Source organism: Peromyscus maniculatus, chromosome 17, assembly GCF_049852395.1.
Source record: "Peromyscus maniculatus bairdii isolate BWxNUB_F1_BW_parent chromosome 17, HU_Pman_BW_mat_3.1, whole genome shotgun sequence".
NCBI classification, from domain to species: Eukaryota; Metazoa; Chordata; class Mammalia; order Rodentia; family Cricetidae; genus Peromyscus; species Peromyscus maniculatus.
This window is the reverse complement of record NC_134868.1, coordinates 25068851-25089815: the sequence shown is the minus strand read 5'-3', so window position 1 is coordinate 25089815 and position 20965 is coordinate 25068851. Positions and strand designations below refer to the sequence as shown.

The 20965-nt window shown below is 42.0% G+C and overlaps 1 protein-coding gene across 15 annotated transcripts in view; it reads right to left on the bottom strand.

Moving 5' to 3' along the window:
• Tenm3 (teneurin transmembrane protein 3) overlaps positions 1-20965 on the bottom strand; it is a 1310468-nt gene that overhangs the window by 180492 nt on the left and 1109011 nt on the right. For all 15 annotated transcript variants that reach the window (XM_076553327.1, XM_076553324.1, XM_076553329.1 and 12 more), the window contains one exon: positions 7159-7396. In XM_076553327.1, coding sequence (XP_076409442.1) covers positions 7159-7396 — 238 coding nt within the window. The remainder of the gene's footprint in view (positions 1-7158; positions 7397-20965) is intronic.

Below are 20965 nucleotides of genomic sequence, written 5' to 3'. Positions count from 1 at the left end.
GATTAAATGCATCAGCCAGGTATGGGGCAGGTCTATAGTCCTAGCTATGGGGGAGGCCAAGGCATGAAGAACGCTTGCGTCTAGGATTTCAAGATATACCTGGGTAACACAGCAAGATCCTCTTTCAATAAACAAAAATATGAGCAAACAATAAAAATTAAAATGAAGGCTAGGTGTGGAGGGAATAGGGATTATCAAGGTGGCGGGATTAACCAAAATGAAGAATGTATGAAAAAAATCCACTTGGAAACCTGCTATTTTATAGGCCAATTAAAAAAAAATTAAGTTAAAGAAAAAAAGAGTTTGAAGGGAGCTATCCTGCATGGCTGGATAATGATATTCCCAGAAGCCATGGGTTATGAAGCAAAAAATCCTGGTGCCAGGTTTGACACTTAGGAGCTGTTGGTCAGGGAGGCCTTCCTTAGAGACGCCAATGTCAATGCAGGCCTCCACCATTCCTCATGATCGCTCATACAAACCAGATGGTAAGACCTGACTGCTGATGCTGCCGACGCCGCCCCTTGACTGTAAGATACTGAGACATCAAGGTAGAACTGAGTTGGAAGCTTCCTCTCTGCTGGATTACTTTGCTAAAGCCCAAGGAGCTAATGCATGCTGCTGGGGGAGAAAAGGTACCGCTGGTCTAAGCCAGCTGTGACCCGCATGAACTGCAACACTAACCTGCCAGGCAAGGTGTGTCCACCAATGTAATAGTGGCATGACTGTCATGTGGGTAACCAAATACTGGAACTGGACTTAAGACCCACAGGACAGGAATAAATTCATACCCAGTCCTGTAATTAAATTGAAAAACAAACAAACAAACAAAAAAAACCAACCCCAAACCTAATATAGCTAACTTGATAGGGTATTAAACTTTTCAAAATATTTTTGTTTATACCTACAGACAAACGCTTTCTTCAGCCTTGATCAGAGAAGCTTCTCTTTGCAGTGATTGGTGGTGAAGGCAGAAACTCATGGCTGGCTATTCAAGTTACTGAGAATCAGGGATAGTTGAGTGTTCAGTCTTAAGTAGGACATTTATACTACCACCAACCAATGCTCGGAGCAAACTGTCCAGGAAGGGGGGTAGGAAAAAAAATGGGGAAAGATAGGGAATGGCTTTGAAATGCTATTCCTTGCATATGATACTGCCTACGAATGCACAGCATCGGTGGATGCCTGAACTGGGTCTGCATGAAGCCGTCAAGAGTCAGCTATGGATAGGAGAGGGACTCATTGGCCCCTCCCCCTCCCCACTGAACTACTGACTACTGACCAATTCTGGGAAAAGCAACGTCATCGTCTTCAGTTCTGTACGTCGTCCTGTGAGAGTTCCACAACCATGGTCACACAGATGGCCATGGTTAGTGGTCAAGCCTAGCAGATCACAAAACAAAACAAAAGGACATGAACATGAAAATGAGGCTTGTACGGATGAGGTGTGCGTGTGTGTGTGTGTGTGTGTGTGTGTGTGTGTGTGTGTGTGTGTGTGTGTGTTAGAGCTGGGAGATAAAAGAGGGTGTGGAAGGAGTACTCGAAATGCGTCATACTGATGTATGAAACCGTCAAGGAATGAATTTAATTCATTTACAAACCGGACTAGGATTGAAAGCTAGGTCCAAGGGATTCCAAAGCGTTCATTTGTTCCTCTCAAGATGCTGAACTGTGTTTTGTATTTCTATGGCATCTACTGGCTTTCAGTACCGACTCATGCAAACGGCCTTCATTTACAGCGACTGTTGGTGTTGAGCCGATTTTCTCATTTTAATTATTGGCATGATGTCTGCTATTCAACCAAGTCAAATCTATAGCATTATAATAGTTTAACGATAATATTATACAAAACAAATCATGATCTTGCTTTCACTAATCTTTGTAACTACCTGCGAATTTTTGGCTTAGATTTTCTTAGAATGGATACTTTAAGTGTGAAAAATGGTTTGGGAGACGCCAATTATTATATTAGAAATACAGAGACTCATTCTTTGAGTAAATTCAAAATCAAATTTTGGTTTTATGTTTTTATGAATATGTTTGCCTTCAATATAATATCCTCACTGAAACAATTTACTTTCTCTAATAAAGTTTCATCCAGTCTACCATTTTTTTCCCCTTTTCTTAGTGCTAGGTTCAGACCCGGGGGCTCTGTGTATACTAGGTGAGTCCTGCACCGTTGAGCTACAGTCCCAATCCAATACACTGTCTTCAGTAGATGTTCCCTCGATACTGGGGGAAAAGATAAATAAACAAACATTTACATATTACTTTGGGATTCTCATATTTAGAATTCAGCAGGAGCCTTTTGTGTGAATGAATAAACAAATGATTAATCGTTTTTAAGTATTTGCTGCAAACCAAATAGAAACTAGAGAAGTTCAAATTCGTAGTCACAACTGCCTTCAGTCAAAGGCTGCCCTCACATTTGATCTTTCATAATCATCACCCTAGGACCAAGACTTATAATTAACTTCATCCTTTGGAATACAAGTTGAACGTCGGGGACAACAGAGGTTTAAACATGTTATTTTATGTGTCACTGTTCGGATGAAGTACATGGTCAATACAGAGCTAAGGCACCGAGTAGTTCTATGTCACCTCCTGTCACAGAGAAAAAGGGATTTAAGTGGCAACTTGAAATATGCCTCAAGTAGCACCAAGTCAATTCTTCACTGTATTGCTCTCTTCCCTCTTCCTTCCTTTCCTTTCCTCTCAAATGCCCACACATCAAATCTCTTCATAAGAAATACCCTGTTACTATAAAAGACTACACACTTCTCTTTTAGGATCCAACTGACTTATATTAATTGCTTCCTCAGCTTTAGAAAAGCTTACTTTAAAAACGCGATAAATAAAACCTTGAATGGTTAAGACCTTCTTAGCCTAGGACCAGGTCTGATTTTAAAATCTGTGTTCAATAACTTTGGCGTCTCGTTTCCACCTCTTTTCTAGAGTGTGACATCTCTTTCCCCACAGGAGTCCCTGGGTATCCCCAAGCTACCTTGAACAAAGGCGAGGCCTTAGCCAGTCAATTTACGTTACTGGGCTACCTGCCCAGGCACATTTCACTTGCAGCAATAGCTGTGACCACACTCGGTCCCTCTACTCACTGACTTGCTAATGACAGCAGACATTTCCTTCTCACTCAGGAGGTGGATGTACAATTTTTTGGGTGGAAAAGACTTCTCTTGGTATCATAAGGTCACTATGTATGAGAGACTGCCCACAGTTTTTATAGGCGTGATTGACTCAAGTCTGGTGTTTGTATGGTTGTCTTGCTTTTCCTTAGGACCACTTAAAAGCATAGAAAAGAGAGGCAGAAGGATAATGCATTGAGTAAACAATACTTCCACCTAAGTATTCTGTTTTTTTTTTTTTAAATGCATAGCAATTGATCTTACATGTGAGAAGCCTAGGGCTTTCAATAGTCAAATTAAAAATGCACTAATAAAGAGGTAATTTAATATGCATTTTCATGCATTAATAATTAGCTGAGCAGTACTGAACTGCTAGGTAAAAAGCTATGGGAACATAATTAATGAACTATCAATGCCAAAACAGATGTCATAATAAAATGAGACTTTAATAAATCATTTATTAAGTGGCCACTATTTTGTTAACATCTAAAAGGTAGCTACTACGCCCCTTAATTCATAGAAACTAGGGGCTTGAAGACAATTAAACTTAAAGTCACTGAGGGTCAAGGCTTGTCATTGAGTTCCTGTACTGTGCCTTTAACTGTTATTGCTGGGCTAGGTCAAGCCTAAGCTCCTCATTGGCTGCTGTGTATGCTTGGAGTAGCTGTTATCACACACAGAAGGAGCTAATGTACAACATGAAGGATAACAGGCTAGCTCTAGGCTCTCAGCATCCTAACAGCTAATGCTCCCAGGTGCAATAACTGAACTTGAGGAGAAGGGACCGTGAGGGGCTGTGAGGGTCACCGTTCCATATTGAGTGTAGCGCCGATTGCTACAGATTAAGGTAGTTTTGAACTTCTAAAGCTAATTCAGATTTTGACGTAAATCTTGGCACATCTGAATCTCACTGGAGGTTGCAGAGTGAGGAAAGCTGGTTACCATATAGAAGAGTAGAGTGTCTGGTAGTACTGACTGTCTCCAGGAACAGTAAAGAATAAATTCATCAGAGAAAGAAAATACATATTTTTTTGGAAGCAAGAAATTGCCTAGTGAAAAAAAAAATGCTTTCTAATAAATCAAAATTGAATTATATAGGACAGGGCAGAAAGGTCTTTATCCTTTCTGTGTTTATTCATATAAACTGTGAATTTACAGATCACTGAGATTTTCATGGATTATTCCAGGTAAATTTTACCAAATATTATCTATATCCACAGAGAAGAAAAGAACAAGGTAAGAGGAGGGAAAAAAATCTATACCCATAACTCCCTAGAACTGAATTTTACACTTTACAGCTTATAACGTTTCAATGACAGAAAAGTGATTAATAAACAAGTGTGTGTAAAAGCTATGGAAGTGCCAGGGATGAAATGGTACACTGAATCCAAGGACAGTTAAAGGCAGATGCAGGTCAGGATGAAGTTGTTAATAAGGATAAAACTGAGCTTGAGAATCATACTCAATAGGGAGCCTTAACTAAAAAAGAAAAAAAAATCAATGATAAATAAGACTGCTTCTTCACCTCGAGAATTCCAACCAAGTGAGACTATTAAAGAAACCACAGTAGTACCGCGTCCTCCCGGTGTGAGATTTTCACTTCACGGCTTAGTGTTATTCACCGAGTGCCTGCGAGTTGAAATATCATTTCTTTTTATTAGCACCACCATAAGAGGTGAACCTTGGCTAATGAGAAGAAGAACCAAGCTACACTACAGGTTAGGTTTTTGTTAACATGACACACAAATGTTGAACGCATTACTCTTTCTAATTATTAGTGGGATAATATTCACTGCCCCTCCTACATCCATTCACAAAACTACATCATCCCATTGATGACTCATAATGGTACAACCTTAAAGTGGAAGAAGACCTTGGTAACTGCTTCCCTTGGGAATGGCTTTACACATGGATAGGAGATGGACTGTCTTCTAACCAGCGACTTCCCTTTCTGAAATTCCAGGCACCCAGAATTACTACACAAGGAACAACAAGAATGTACCTTATCTTTCTCAAATTTGTTCTAAATTTCTTCACCATAACACGTAACTTCAAGGAATACTGGCTCTCTTATTAGCAGTTTTTGGGGGCTTTTGTGTTATACGACATCACTAAAATTAAACATGTTTCTGATGATTTAACCGGACATATTTCATAAATCTTTGTCAAAACAATTATTGTCAACTACAATGCAATTATCCATATTCAATTTGATGACTCAACTGGAAAATTACTTTTTTCCTAATAAAATTTACAAGACGACAATAGTGAGTCCGTGTTGATTAGATACTCAGTGGGTACTAATTAATTAAGCCAGGTAAATTTAGGTCCATGCTTAATAACCTTGTGAGAAAATGAAAAATCCATACACATGGTTCTTTGTCTCGGATGAAGAAAATTCTCCTGTCTGCCTGCTTTCCTTTCTATTTCTTTTCCTAATTTCTCCCAGAAGGGAAATACAAAATAAACAATAAAACTCAACGACTATTGGCTGGCACTCCAGATAAAAAGGCAGGAGTTCTTTGTAACCTTGCTTAGGTCAACAGTGAAAGAAAAGACGGAATGATTTTTATTGTTGATAACTAACAGCGAGAACCCTTGCTAGCTCATCCTCAGAGCAGAATTAGTATAGATCACAGAACTCATGGCGAGAAATAACAGTTTATTCATCACGAGATACCCTCTTCACCAGGCAGATCATGTAAGTGTTGAAGTTGGCCATGGGCTCTGCATTTGGCATGGGGGGCAGGGAGCCTTCTCTCACGGGTCCAGAGTTCACTATTTTTGAGCTCTTACATGGCGGTAATTCATTTCCTCCGAGCCGAATAAAACAGTGAATCACAGAAATAAAGAGCAGGTGTGGTAGAGAAGGTTCGCTGCCAAGCGGCCCAGCCATGACTAAGAAGGTAAAGGACAGTTTGTCCACACCACACCACCAAGAAGCCGTGACTGTCCCAGTGCATCTGAAGAACGAGTTCTATGAATCGGGAGATATTGAATAATGAAACGGCTTAGTTTAGGACAGTTTGCATCAAGTGAGATTTTCGTGTGAGCAGACAGACACCGGGGCCTGGCCCATGCTCCAGTGCCTAATTTCCGAACCCCACTGGATCACACACTGCAAATGACATGTTGGTGTTGGATCCACAAGGACTGAAAAGAAATCATCAACAAATGTGTCACGGTGTTTTTTTTTTTTTTTTTTTTGTAGGATTCAGACAACCACGTGTCTGACTACAGCCAGAGAATGGAATTTTTAGTGATAGTGATTGTGTTCCCGCGGAGGAGGAATTTTCTAATACAACTCAGAATTCGTAGGTGGATTCTACATCCAGAGCTTGGTTGTGGGTTCTGTATTCTGGGGGCAGGGCATTTCCTCAAGGGCCGCAGAGCTCTCTCTTTTGAGTATCTTTGAAAATAATGCTGGGATGAAGTTGCAAGAGTCTGCTTCCCTTTACATTGCAAAAAAAACTAAAGATATTTTTAACATAAGGTCATCTGACTTGTAAGTTTTTGTACTTGGGTCCACCCTGAGCTTACAAAACATGGACACCATATAGGCGGTGCAAGAAGTCTAGAGCCAATCAGCTGCCCAACACAATCGCCGAGTAACGCTGCAGGGGACTGACTGCCACTATTTATACCTCCTTCCCTTCCCCACTTGCCTGGTAAGCGTAGATGTGGGGGGAAAAAGATCGCAATTAGGGGAGAGTTTTGCTGAGGGGACAGAGTCTCACCTCTTGTAAGGAACAAAAATGTGTGGAAAAGATGAAAAAGCTAACTGATCTGGCTCCTAAGACATTCCCAACAATCTGGAACTGATCTTAAAAAAGACAAAACACCGAGGCTATAATTATGATAAATTTCTGTTAAGTGAGGAAAGTGTCGGACTAGTTTATTTTCGAACTCTGGCGGCTTCAAAATATGCGCTGTTGGACATAGCGCAGCCTCGACCCTGCCTGGGCGCGGAGTGATCCTAAGGGCCACGGAAGGATACGACAACCTCGAGCACGGGCGTTACCTGCTTTCCAGTGGTACATTACTGCCAAGGACCCAGCTGTCCTGCAGCTGGACGGACTCGGGTGTGGTTTGCAGCTCGGCGGGCAAAGCAGCCGGCGGGGCCGGACTCTGGTTCCTTCTATTGGTCAGGGAGTTCCTATTGAGAGACGTGATAGATGGGTGATGCTGCGCAGAGTGCTGCTTATGGGAAGGCGGTAAAGGCTGCAGGGTGGCTTGGCCTGGGTTGTTTGCAGGTTGCTCTGCAGAGAGAGAGAAACAGAGAGGAACTCATTATATATTTCCGTGTGTACGTAGGCGTGCTTGCGTGCGTGCGTACGCCCTACCACTGTCTTTCGGAGCTTAGAATTAAAAACTGCATAAAATTCCACAACCTAACGCATTTGCATATTATTCTATTAAGTGAGTGCTCAGTGACATTCTCAAAGACCAAGTTTACCCTTGATACGCAAAGTTCTAATTAATATACAACAGATGGCAAAATTGCTTTTGGTTTTAATTTGTTTCAGACTTTTTTTTTTTCATCTGGTTTTATTAACACCTACAGAAAACAACATCTGACAGCTCCCCTAATGTGCCTTTAGATTTCAGATTTTTTTTTTTTTTTAAACAAACCAAGCCTGAAATTAAATGGGTGATTTCGGCAGAACACAAAAGTTTTCGAAATGCATATAATCCCTGTAATTATTTAATGGAGGTTTTTTTTTTAAAGCTTTATTTAACTGCAATAAATTATTACAAGCTAGTTGCTAAACAGCATTAGACTTGCTCTAGTTTAGTGCGTCTCCAACAAGGCGGCTCCGTGCTATGATCCACTAATAGACGCTAAGCATTCTGTAGCAGAAGGTCACTCTGGGAAGCAGATGTTGCTTCATGGATACTTAGCAGACTGAATCACATCTGATTACAACGTCAGAAGACTCATATACTTAATGACCGCTACATCCATTAGAACACACACAGAACAGATTTTCCAATTTCACAGGATGCAGTATAACTACATTTTTGGAGTGAGTCATAGGTGACCATAAGAGCTCCTGCCTTTAGATCAGGGGTACAAATATTTTGTTCCAAACCAGAATCATAAGAGGTCTGACATTTTCAAAATACAAACACAATATTGCATTGTAACTATGGGGGAATTCTCTAGAGCTAGTAAATCATCAGCTAAAAAAAATCACAGGTCATTGTAATATTTGAGATCTACTTTACATGACTTAACTTTGGACATATATTTTACTGAATTGACCAATACTGTATTTTAATAGAAGAGTGACTCCTTAATTTAATGTCAAACTTATTATCTTCTTCCACACATAAGATGCCTATTTTTATTAAATATAGTTCAAAATGCAACATAATTTTAAAGTATCTTATTAAATCATGCTATTAATATAAATACCTATATTAAAAGAGAATAGGAAACATAGCGACTATCTTTCATAGACTATGTGAAACCCAGTAGTGATTATTAAGGTAAATAATACAGTCACACACTGTAATTCTGGTTGCATGAAATGAATACATGATGTGTAATAGGGTGATTATATTATCAAACTCCTTTAGCAGATCACCAAGAAAAATAGCTCCTCCCATAACATATAACATCAGTGATTATGATGTGTTTCTAATGGTGTCTAATAACCCCTATCATGTAACTTAATAGCCAATAACTTCTCACTCCTGCAATGAAGAGCATAGATGAAATATCTACATACATAAAAGCAAGCGAATTCCTTGTACAGCCGCTATTCCTGAAGTTCCCCACACTAGAAACCTCAAAAATCTCCCCTGTGCCTTGGTGATCAGGACAAATGAAGGTCTAACTCCCACTTAAAATGCAATGAGCTTTTGAAGGTATATCCGGGCTAAAACGGTACAGAGTTAAAACTCCTGCACTACACCAAGCCTCCCAGTTTAAACCCCACGGAAGATTCATTATTCAGGTCTCGTGTAATTAATTAGGGCTGTCTTCCTCAGCACCAGTGTGCATGACGAGATTGTCCACAGAAAGCTGGGAGACATGTTTAGGAAGCTGCTCAGAGCATGCCATGGCAAGCGGCAGCTCCGAGGGCAGAGAGTGGAAACAAAGAGCAGAAGGCAGCACCGGTCCAAAGGAAAAGGTGAGGAGACTTGGCCTAGAAGGCAGGAGGGGCCGGATGACGCCATGCTTTTTAGCTTGGTGTCATCCGAGAATGGCATCGCACTTTATGCATATCTGTTCCAGCAGCTACTAAACTGTGTGAAACAGAGGCATCGAGGCACTGGAAAACCCAAGTTAATAATTCTTTGTGAGGAGTCGCGGTAGAGCCCCGTGACGTATGATCTTGGCACAACTCTAGGGATTCAGTAAAATCCACCCAGCTGTCCATTTATTCCTCCATTTGGCCATTCATTCCACAAATGTGTAACTACGCTTTGTGTTACAGGGATGTGCTGAGTCAGTGCCACTGTATAAATGGTGAAATAAAGTGTATGGATGTGGAGGCTGCTATTAAATGCCAAATCAACTGAAGATCCCCGTCATGGATTTGAATATGTTAGTTCAGGATTCTTCTTAAAACAAATCAACCCGTAACCATTACGGAAAAGTCCCATTTAAGGTGTCAGAAATCTGCTCCAAGTTTCCCCAGCTTCAGCAGCTCGTTTTGGTAAGCATTTACTAAGGACTTAGCAGGCAGCATGCAAGGCACCAGTACTTCCTGTGGCCCATGCAGCTACTTGAGCAGGGCATGACTGCTGCTGGGACCACTTTTCATTAGGCTACTCAGTCAAGAGCTCTATCAGGTGGGCGGGTCTAGGTGCTGAAGGCCCTGATCTCTATAGACTTACACAGAGGAGTCTGAGTGGGAGAGCTGAACGTTTAAATTCTATAGCATATTACGGACAGAAGCCATATCCACAGACTCCGAATGCATACCCATGCTCAAGATTCTGGGCGCATTGGGACATAGCTGGAGTGCGGATTCAACATGGAGCAAGCAAATAAGTCCTAGCTAGCAAGATGAGATAAAGCTAAACACAGCCCGAAAAGATGACAGAGAAAAGGAACACCAGTAGGAAAGAGTAAGACAGATCTAGGACTACACAGCTCTCCACAGTTTTAAAGGGGCCTAAAAATGAGGCTGTCAACGTCACAGCTTCCAACACAAAGAATAAATATGATCAGTCGCATGACTTGGAATAGTTTTAAAAAACAAAATATTTGCCTAAAACGAATGTAACTATGAGTCAGAGAACAGAGAGAATTCATTTTGGAGTTTGTACATAAAAAATATCCAGGGGAAACATTTAGGTCCAAGGTTCAAAAATGGACATAAAATAACAGAGAACAGTGTCTAGACTTGGAGATTATTAAAATACTTGAGACTCTAACTCTGATGGGCAGATCCTCATCAGGACAACTCAGGCTTCAACTTTGGCCTTTGGGTTGAACTAATCTACTGAGAGCAAGCTTTGCTCAGACTTACAAAAAGGTTTTGGATATAAGCATTTGCGACAAACAGACCTCATGCTTCACTGAGACAGAGATCTGAGGACGCCGCTGGAATTCTGGAAAATTACAGATGGCTTCCTAGTGTCTATCAACATAAAAATAACTTCAGAGTGAGTGTGAAATTTGGTCACAGAAAGCCCAGCACATGGAGCTGGAGAGATGGCTCAGCAGTTAAAAGCACGTACTTTTCTCTCAGAGGACCTGGGTTCAGTTCCCAGCACACGTGCTAGATAGATAGCTCACACCTGCCAGGAGTTCTGATGCCTCTAGCATCACGGGTCTCTAAACTCACATGTATACACTCCACACATACACATGCCTAATTTTATAATAATATAAATAAATCTTTAAGAAAGAGAGAGAGAGAGAGAGAGAGAGAGAGAGAGAGAGAGAAAGAAAGAAAGAAAGAAAGAAAGAAAGAAAGAAAGAAAGAAAGAAAGAAAGAAAGAAAGAAAGAAAGAAAGAAAGCCAGCAAGCCTGTCTGCCCTAGGGCTGAGAGATGGCTCATCAGTTCAAAACACTGGCTGCTCTTCCAGAGGACGGACCTAAGTTGGATTCCCAGCATCTCTATCATAACAATCATAACAATCATCCCTGGTTCCAGTTCCCCAGGATCTAATGCCCCCTCCTGGCCTCTGTGGGCACCAGGCATGCAAGTGGTACACAGACATACATACAGGCAAAATACATAAAATAAAACAAAAATTAAAATGGGAGGAGGAGGAGGAGGAGAAGAAGAAGAAGAAGAGAAAAAGGAAGCTCAGCAAACATCTGGCAAGCTTAGCCCCAGGCACCACCTTCCTCCATCCTTCCTCTGAGTTGCAGTTGTTTTAATCTGTTAAAATGTGGTCCTTCCTTTTTCTACATGCGAATTCCACTCGCTTCAAACGCTAAGAAACGCGACGCTCCTGATTTTTCCTGGTGGAAATTACTATCTCCTCTCTAACTCTCCTTACGAAGTTTCCTGTTCTTTTTCATAGTTCCCTTCACTTTCCCCTCGGTACCACGGTCAATTCTGCAGGGTCTTGTGACCCTTTAACTTCTCCAATTCATCTTTGAGCTCGTGCTACACCCACAGATCAGTACCTTGCTCAACTCCCACCCCAAAGACACTTCTTTTCGCTGTAGATGGGAATAAATACAGAGACCCATAGCTGGAAAATGTGCAGAGAGTAAGAGACCTCGGAACACTCCGTCCTTCACGGGAGGTCTCCATCAAACCCTTCCCCTCAGGGCTCAGGGATCTATGCAGACGAGGAGGTGGAAAGCTGGTTAGAGCCAGCGGGGATGGAGGCCGTCAAGGAAACAGTCTTTCAGACACTACGGGACTGATGGACACGCGAGCTCACAGAGACTGTGGCAGCCCACAGAGGGCCGGCACAGGTTCAGTACAGACGGCGTCCCAGTGCGGAGAGAAGTGGACACGAGCCCCTACCTCTAACTAGGACGCTCTTTGCAACAGATAACTTCTGGAGAAGGGAAAGTCAGTTGTTTTCTCCAACAGAGTATTACAGGGTACACTAACCACACTCCAGGGCAGGCCTAGGAGTAGTTGTCCAACATAAAACGGAATCCAGGGGCTGTTTGTTTCATTTTGTTTTGGAAGTTTTTGTCCTACTGATTTTTGTTTTGGTGTGTATGTGTGTTTTTGTTTTTGTTTTTGAGAGAAAAAATGCAAGAGAGAAAGAATATAAGGTTGGGTGGCTAGGGAGGTGAGGAGGATTTGGGAGGAATTGTGGGAGGGAGGGAAAACATGATCAAAACATATTATGTGAAAAAACTAAGCAGAAATATGCATTGGAAATATATATACTTGAAGAATTACATTAGAAGCATTAGGCGGGCACAAAGCAGAGCTTACGTATTAGGTCTGTTAGTTGAAAAAGCTATTTGTAAAGATGCCTAGCTTCCCAACTAAATGCCAAGGTCCTTAGAAGCACACGCCACACTGTGAATGTCTTAGGATTTCATAGTACCTTCACAAAGTATCGTACTTCAAAGATTCTTTTAAAAAGTGTTATTGATTTCATGGCATTTATGCGTTTGGATATGAGATGGCCCCAAAAGCTCACACATTGAAAGCATAAGCTGCCTTCCCTTGTATTGTACCACAGCAACAAAAAGTGAGTGCAAACACATTGCTTTTATAAAGAAAAATAAATGAATATTTATTATTAAATGAAATAAAGATGAATAGTTTTTATTTAAATTTTTTCATACAATATACTTTGATCACCTCACTGAGAAGGAGAACAAAGTCACTCATTGCAAATACTGGTTTTTAAGAGCATGTTTGCAACTGCATCCATTGTTTTGATACTTAAAATCTACACGTTTAAAAAGATCTGCAAAAATTGGAAGCTTATGTTTTATATATTCGTATAAACTACAATATGAAAGGATATATAAAATGTTATATTGATAATCTGGTTTATCAAATATGTGTTTTCCTTGTATTGTAAAGCTTATGATTGTAAATGCTTCCAAATAAATAAATGTGTGTGTGCTTGCGTGCTCACGACTTCATGTGCACGCATGTGTATGTAAGTGTCTTTTGGAAAAAAACCTCTTTAAAACTATTCTCTGTATAACAAAATAAACTTGGTGGCTTCTGGCATTATGCAAAAACAGCAATCACTACCTTGTCTTGCTCTTCTATTTTTTTTAAAATTTTCTCATGATCAGATTGCTATTACAGTTTCCATGAGAGCCCAGTGACTACTTAGTTTCATTTATTAAGTTGCCTGAACTCTACGGCAGATGCTTCTTAAACTCAGATTTTACGAACCACAGAGGGTAGACAGGAATGACTCTGGTCACTTTGCAACCTTGACTATGAAAAAACGTTCTCTAACAGCATCACTTAAGGCCATAGCTTCTGTGTCAAATCTACTTGTGTGGGAGACTCGTGGTAGACAGCAAACAGGAGCGTTGATAATTAGTGCTGGAAGCCACAGAAATAGTGGAGAACGGGGTAGACTCTGGTTAGATCAGGCAATGTACAGATCCCCACAGACTCTGTATTCCTGGAGCTCTGTCTGGGGGCAGAACTGAGCCTTCAGATGACTCTTTGTGTTCAACAACCCTACTGTCAGCAGTATGTGGACTGAAGTGTCTGTCCACACAAAGAATAATAAACTGGGCACTTGTTTTTCATGGAATATGTTCTTCAATGGTATTTAATTGTTCTGAGCATCATTGAAGGACCTAAAAGACACAGTGGCTGGTATAACAGTTAATGTTAAAGGTAACTATTATAAAGACTAGGGAAGGAACACGTCCTTTTGGGGGAGATGAAAAATCCCAAGGGAAAACCAAGTAAGAGAAGAACCTTGTCAACCATAAATACTATAATCAGAACAAGTAACATTCCTCCGCCAAGATTATCTGAAGGGACACTTTGCTTCAACAGGTAAATAACTCATACAAATGTCATAGGAACCAAAGGTAAACCAAACACTTGCCTTTCTACCAAGAAGGACCTTGATGTTGTCGTACGGAGGAAATGGAAGAGAGCATCAAATGTTTGAACATAACTGGGCACATCTGCTGACTTGGATAACTTTTTAGAGTCTTGCTATGCTGCCCAGACTGGCCTCAAATTCACGGGCTCGAACAAATCCTCTTCCCTCAGCCTCCTGAGAAACTGGGACTATGGGGACACACCTCCATGTCCAGCTGAAGTGTTGATGCTGTTGTTGTTGTTGTTGTTGTTGGTGGTGGTGTGTGTGTGTGTGTGTGTGTATGTGTGTGTGTGTTTAGTGAAAAACCCTGCTGGTGCACCCGAGTGCTGAGCAGGGCTCTGCTGCAGCTCCTCCGTGGTTTACAAGAGACGGCTGTGGTGCTTGGGGGGACAGGGTGGAAATGGACTTCTGAGTGTGAAAGCTGGGAGCGGAAAAATAACACCTGACGGGAGGTAACAGAGCTCCGTCTGAGGGACGTGTGCCTCTGTGTGCGTGCGTGCGTGCGTGCGTGTGTGTGTGTGTGTGTGTGTGTGTGTGTGTGTGTGTGCTCCGTGTGGCAGGCAGCAGGCGAAAGGCGGGTGTGAGATGAGGAGAAAGGGGGCGGACGCCTGCACCGAGCAGGTGTGTGCGCACAGTTGGGACAAGAGTCGCCACAGTTCCAGGAACTGCTTTGTCCCCACTGCCTCCTTCGTGACACCCCCCTCTCTTCCGTGCCAGGATGTCGGAGGCAGGCTGGCTTGCAGAGGCCCCCAGGGAAGACATACCCCAATTTGAAGGGAGCTGGAGTAATACTGTGCAACTTCTGAATAGAGTAAAACCGCAGTTCGAGGAAAGCGTGTTGGTCAGTGGCCAAGAGGAAGGTAGACAGAGGGCAAGGGAGGATGTGGGGATGGGGGCAGAGGTCAGGAGATGAGGCAGAGGCAGGGAGGGCAGAGAGGGTGAGGATGAAAGACTGGAAACACAAAACAACATACAACCCATATAAGATGGGTTCTCAGGTAGCCCAGGCTGGCCTCAAACTCTCCCTGTAACAGAGGATGACCTTGAGCTCCTGGCTACCTTGCTTTGACTCCTGGGGTTCACGGTCTGTGGCACCACCCCTGGTTACATGTTGTTTTATGTTTATGTCGGGACTCAAAGCCAGGACCCAGGCTTCCTGTGTGCAAGCCAAATGTGCCGACCAACTGAGCTATAATTCCCAGCCCGAGGAACTTCTTTCTTTCTAATTTGCAGAAGTGCTAAAGAACACGGAGATGATGGGGATGCACAAGCCACTAAGCCAGCAAGCTGAGTCACCCCATGACACCTGCTGTCAGCCCTCTCAGAGCTGGGACTCCAGTGCTCTGACCAATCAGGCTGCCTGTGGGGAAGAGGTGGGTGGAACCTGCCTTTCTCTCCCTAAAGTGGATCCATTCTCGCTTCCCTTTCCAGTTTGCTCTTCACCTTCTCCACCCGTCACAAACAAGCCTTTTCTCTTCGGAGCCACCTCCCTCTCAAAGCGGGTCACCACACTGAAACACCAGAAAGCCTGGGAGGCAGAGGGAGGCGGATCTCTGTGAGTTCGAGGCCAGCCTGGGCTACAAAGCGAGTTCCAGGAAAGGCGCAAAGCTACACAGAGAAACCCTGCCTCGAAAAACCAAAATTAAAAAAACAAAACAAAACAAAACAAAAAAGACTATACCTGTCTTAGCTCCCCTGAGCACGGCTTCAGGGAGGATTCCCTTGTATGCATAACCAGGAGGGAGGCTAGGTTTGGCTTTGACTCCTGCGGGCTGGTGTGCTAGGGTCTGAACCCCAGTATAGCAAGGTTCAGAGTTAGGAACTGACTTCCACCACAGTGGAAATAGTAAATTCTAAATAATAATAATAATAATAAACATTTCCTTTGTCCCAACAATCTCACATAGATTATAGGTAACTAATACCCACTTCTCTAGGAAGGCAAAACCAGTTAGCAACAGTCTTCCTGGCAAATGGGGCCAAACTGTGAGTCAGAGAACATGTCTTTAAAGCCAGACTACAGACCCAACAGAGGCCACATCAAAGCACTGACTGACAGTCTGGAGTTATCTTTTCTCTCCTTTGCAGCCCACCCCAAAACACTGCATTAATAAGATAAGCATCCGAAACAGCAACATTCTGCAAAGAGAGATGTCACCTGCCCCAGACAATCACTTCTGCACAAACCTACTGATTACTCACTCAGCTTCTCCAAGACGTCAAATGTCTACATGCGAACTGTCCACTTAAATGCCTCTGCAAACCCCACATTAAAACACAGCACTGCTTGAACTTTTTCACTGCTGTAAGTTCATGTCCCACAGTTCCACACCCAAAGGAAAATCAAAAGTAATTTAAAAACTCTTAAGATTTCATGTAAACACATAATACGATTTTTGTCCCGGTCACCCATACAACTGATTGTTTGACTATGAAAATCTTCAGTGACACACCAGCAAGCCACCTGAAGACTCCCCGTGACAGAGAATGTGTAATTTGAGTGTGCAGAGATGGGCCCATTTTCTCCACTCCTGGGATCAGGAGAATCTGCTTTGGTTTCTTAGAGTTATATTTCCACATGAGGCTTAAAAAACAAAACCAAAACCAAATAAAACAAAACAAAAAAACAGGCAGCTGGGTGTGGTGGTGCACGCCTTTGATCCCAGCATTCCGGAGGCTGAGGCAGGTGGATCTGAGTTTGAGTTCAGCCTGGTCTACAAAGCAGGTTCCAGGACAGCCAGGGCTACACACAGAGAAACCCTGTCTGGGAGTGAAAAAAAAAGCCTGATTCTTCATATCTTTACTTTTTGTCAGGAGGACCCCCCCTACTCCCTAGTTAAGGTGATATGGCAGCTCTCAAATTGAGGCACCCAGGGTGCTAGTGACAGGCACTGATACCTTTATGGATTAATGTAGTTAATTAATTGATTAGTTAGTTAATTAATTAAACACGTCTTTTGAGCATATATAGTTTGCCAGGCTGTGTGCTAGGCAAAGGGCTGCTGCTCACCCCAGCCCTGCAGCTGATCTTGCCCTTGGCTTTAGGTCAGTACCCCTCACCTGAACTGGGAAGGAAGGAGGAGCCAGTGCAGAGGGGATGGAGCGAGGGCTGAGAGCATTGGGGCTGTCGCTGTACCTCTCTGAGGTGCTTGAACCTCTGGAACCTTCTTAATGAACAGGGAAGAGACCAGACATCATGCCTCAGTTGTACCTGAGACCCTAGGCAAATGCCTCAGTCCTTGATGTGTTTCTATTACGAGAGGGCAGACAATAAGGAATTCTGCTGGTTGTCTGAAATGTTTAAGGACCTAACATTCAGAACACAGGAATTAAATGCTATGAAAAAGGAAATGAGGCACTTTGGTGGGGACAAGCTCAGCCACTGGAATTAAAATCTCATTGGATGGTTTGCAGAGTGTACAATAAACAACTACAGAGAGTAACAGCCAATAGAAAAGCAGAAAATCAATAGGAAAATCTCTCACACAGCCGCTGAATGATAAAGAATGCTTACCTACAGATGGATATTCAAAGACAGAAAGGGCGGGAAAGCTCAGTGTGCACTCCCTAAGAATCCCAGGAAGACAGAACAGAATTATTTTTGGATTTCCACAGCCTTCTCCAAAGTTCCAAACCCCATGCTTACATCTACAATGTTCTACAGAAAACAGGCCCTTCCTCATTTCATGTGACTATTTCTTCTTCTTTTTATTTGTTATTAGAGAATCGCATAGGAGGATACATTTTTATTTAGGAGGTAATGTCTCACGACTAATATTAATGTCTTGTCTTAGTCAGTGTTCTGTTACTGTGAAGAGACATCACGATCACAGCAACTCTTATAAAGGGAAAGATTTAATTGGGGCTCACTTATAGTTTCAGAGGCTTAGTTAATTATCATCATGGTGAGAGGCATGGTGGCATGCAGGCAGACATGGTGCTGGAGAAGAAGCTGAGCGTTCTACATATGGATACACAGACAGCAGGAAGAGAGAGACACTGGTCCTGGCTTGGGTTTTCAGTGCTCTTGGAGCCCCCAGCAAAGGCTGCAGGTGTTGGCAAACTGGAAAGTCTATTCCAGACACCACCTCTGGTACCCAACTCTGTATTGGTCAGGGTTCTCTAGAGTAGGAGAAATTATAGAATAAATCTCTCTATGAATAGAAAGGGGGTATATTATAATGACTTACAGGCTGTGGGCTGTGGTTCAGTTAATCCAACAATGGCTGCCTATGAACAGAAAGTCTGAGAAACTACAAGACAGGGTATCTCAGCTGGTCTTCAGTATATACCAGAATCCAGAAGAAGTAGGCTCTCATGCCAGTGAAGGAATGAACTTGCCAGCAAGGGCGAGAGCAAGCAGGTAAAAGAGGAAAAGCTTCCCTTTTCCATGTCCTTTATTTATATATAGACTACCATCGGAAGATGCAGCCCAGATTAAAGGTGAATCTTCCCACCTCCAAAGACCTGGATTAAATGTATATCTTCCAACCTCAAACATCCAGATAAGAAACGGGTTTTCCCATTTCAAAGGATTTAATTAAGAAAAATCCCTCAAGGTATGCCCAGCATGTGGGTTATAGTTAATTGCATACGTAATCAAGTTGACAACCAAGAATAAAATCACATCACAAAGCCACCTCTTGTCAACTTGACAAAATCCTGTCTCCTTATGTCATATTTAACTTTCAAATGGAAGCAATAACCACACCATAATGACACTTAGCATGATATAACTGTCCCACGAACAACTGCAAATGCATTATATATTTAACCGTCATAATTATGCCAAAGACAACATGGTGTTGGAGAAGTAGCCGAGAGCTCTACATCCTGATCCATAGGCAGAGAGAAACTGGGCCTGGTGTGGGCTTTTGAAACCTCAAACCTCCAGTGACATACTTTTTCCAATAAGACCATACCCCTGAATCCTTCTAATCCTTTCAAATAGTGCCACTCCCTGGTGACTAAGCATTCAAATATACGAGCCTGTAGGGAGATATTCTTATTCAAACCACCACACTTCTCTTTGAAGGATCTTACTATGTCTCCTATGACTGGAGCTCAAATACAGTTCATCTGTTAGCACCCCAACCATTCAGTGTGTGAATATAAGTGTAAGTGGTTGTCGTACTGGTTAAAGTAATTCATCTGGCCATGGCATTATCACCAGTGATGCCAGACATATTATCCACTATTAAATTAATAGTTGTGCATAATTATTTCTAAGAGAAACACACACAGAACATTTTTATCATATATGTGTAGGAAAATAGAATAAAATAACCTTTAAAAGACTCTATGTATGTTTTGGGGATATTTGTGTACTCATCTAAAAAACATTTTACTTGAGAATAAGCAAAAAGAAAAAAAAGAAAAAAGAAAAGTAAAGAAAAGAAAAAAAAGAAGCTGTCTCAATTTTGACAATAAAGAATTGTTGGCATATAATCAATAAACACTGCTCTTTCCCCTTATTACCTAATGAGCATTTGATTTTAGTGCAATTAACTTTTATTGACTTTAAGTGGAGTATACAGTATGATATAAATAAAACACATTTGCAATATAGGTCAAGACAGACTAGAAGGCAACTAGAAGCTGTATCGTTATATGACTTAGGAGGAATGAAAGCAAATCAAATATTCCCAACAGTGCAGAATTTGTGATGCCTTTCGGAGAACATCCTCTTTATCAAAGAAAATGTCTGGTACAGCAGGAAGACACCAGGAAAGGGAGCAGAAGAAATGGGTGAATATTTGCTGCAGTTAAAACGTGATTCTGTGTAAATACATTAACTACGAGGCTTCAGTTTTTCTCTCCCCTATTTAAAAACATAATGGAGATGGGGTGAGGATCAAGAAGGAAGGGCCTTAAGCTAAAGTCAGAAGATTTTCAGTTTCTAGAATTCTCCCTATTTTTAAGTATTGCACAATCCAATCTTGAAACATGTGAGCTCCTCTTATGTCAAAACTGAAGAGAACAAAAAGCCCCATGCGATTACCTTCAGTCATAAACATAAAACATTTCAGACGCATAATAACAAAATCACTTTATTTTGAATGGGAATGTTATAAAACTCCATCACATTATGCCGTACATATATTATTTTCAGTGATAAGTATTAAAAATGATTGCATTCACAAACAAACTTTGCTTAACATCTGCTGCAGTCTAATCTCTTCATAGCTTTACCTGTTACGTTCTAATATGGTTGGGGTGATGTACCTTTTCAGAAAGGTTCAGTGTTGGTGATACTGCATGAGGAAGCTGGATCATGAGGACACCCACTGAGGAGCTCAAGGCCCTAGGGGATGGTGAGACACAGTGGGAGGAGCCAGGTCTCCTGGTCTTTGAAGGTCACATGCTATTACATGCTGTTTCTGGTCTCTTTCCTGACTCTGTCAGGCCTGGATGACATATGGTGAGTAGCATTCTTCTACCACAAGGCTTCTGCCTCGCTACAGGCCTAGCAAAAATCAAGCCAGCTGACCAAGGGCTGAACCCTCCGAAACCGTGAACCAAAACCCATCTTTCCTCTCCTTAGTTGCTTGCTCCAGGAGGTTGTCCCAGCACCAAAACTTAACTAGTACCCATTTAAGTCAACTTTGAGCAGTAAAATCACAATAACAAAACATTTGCTGAAAAAGTCAGGATGTTCTTCAAGCTTAAGAGAGAAGTTGATCTGGGGCTGGAGGTGTACCTGGGCGGGGGGGGGGGGGGGGGGGAGAGTGACTACTTAGCATGTGTACGGTCCTGGGTTCAATCTCGGTTGTGGTGGAGGGAGCGAGCAAAACTATTTAATGAACTGTCGGAAAAGGAGATTCTCCTTTATTGGAGTCTTTACCTGATTT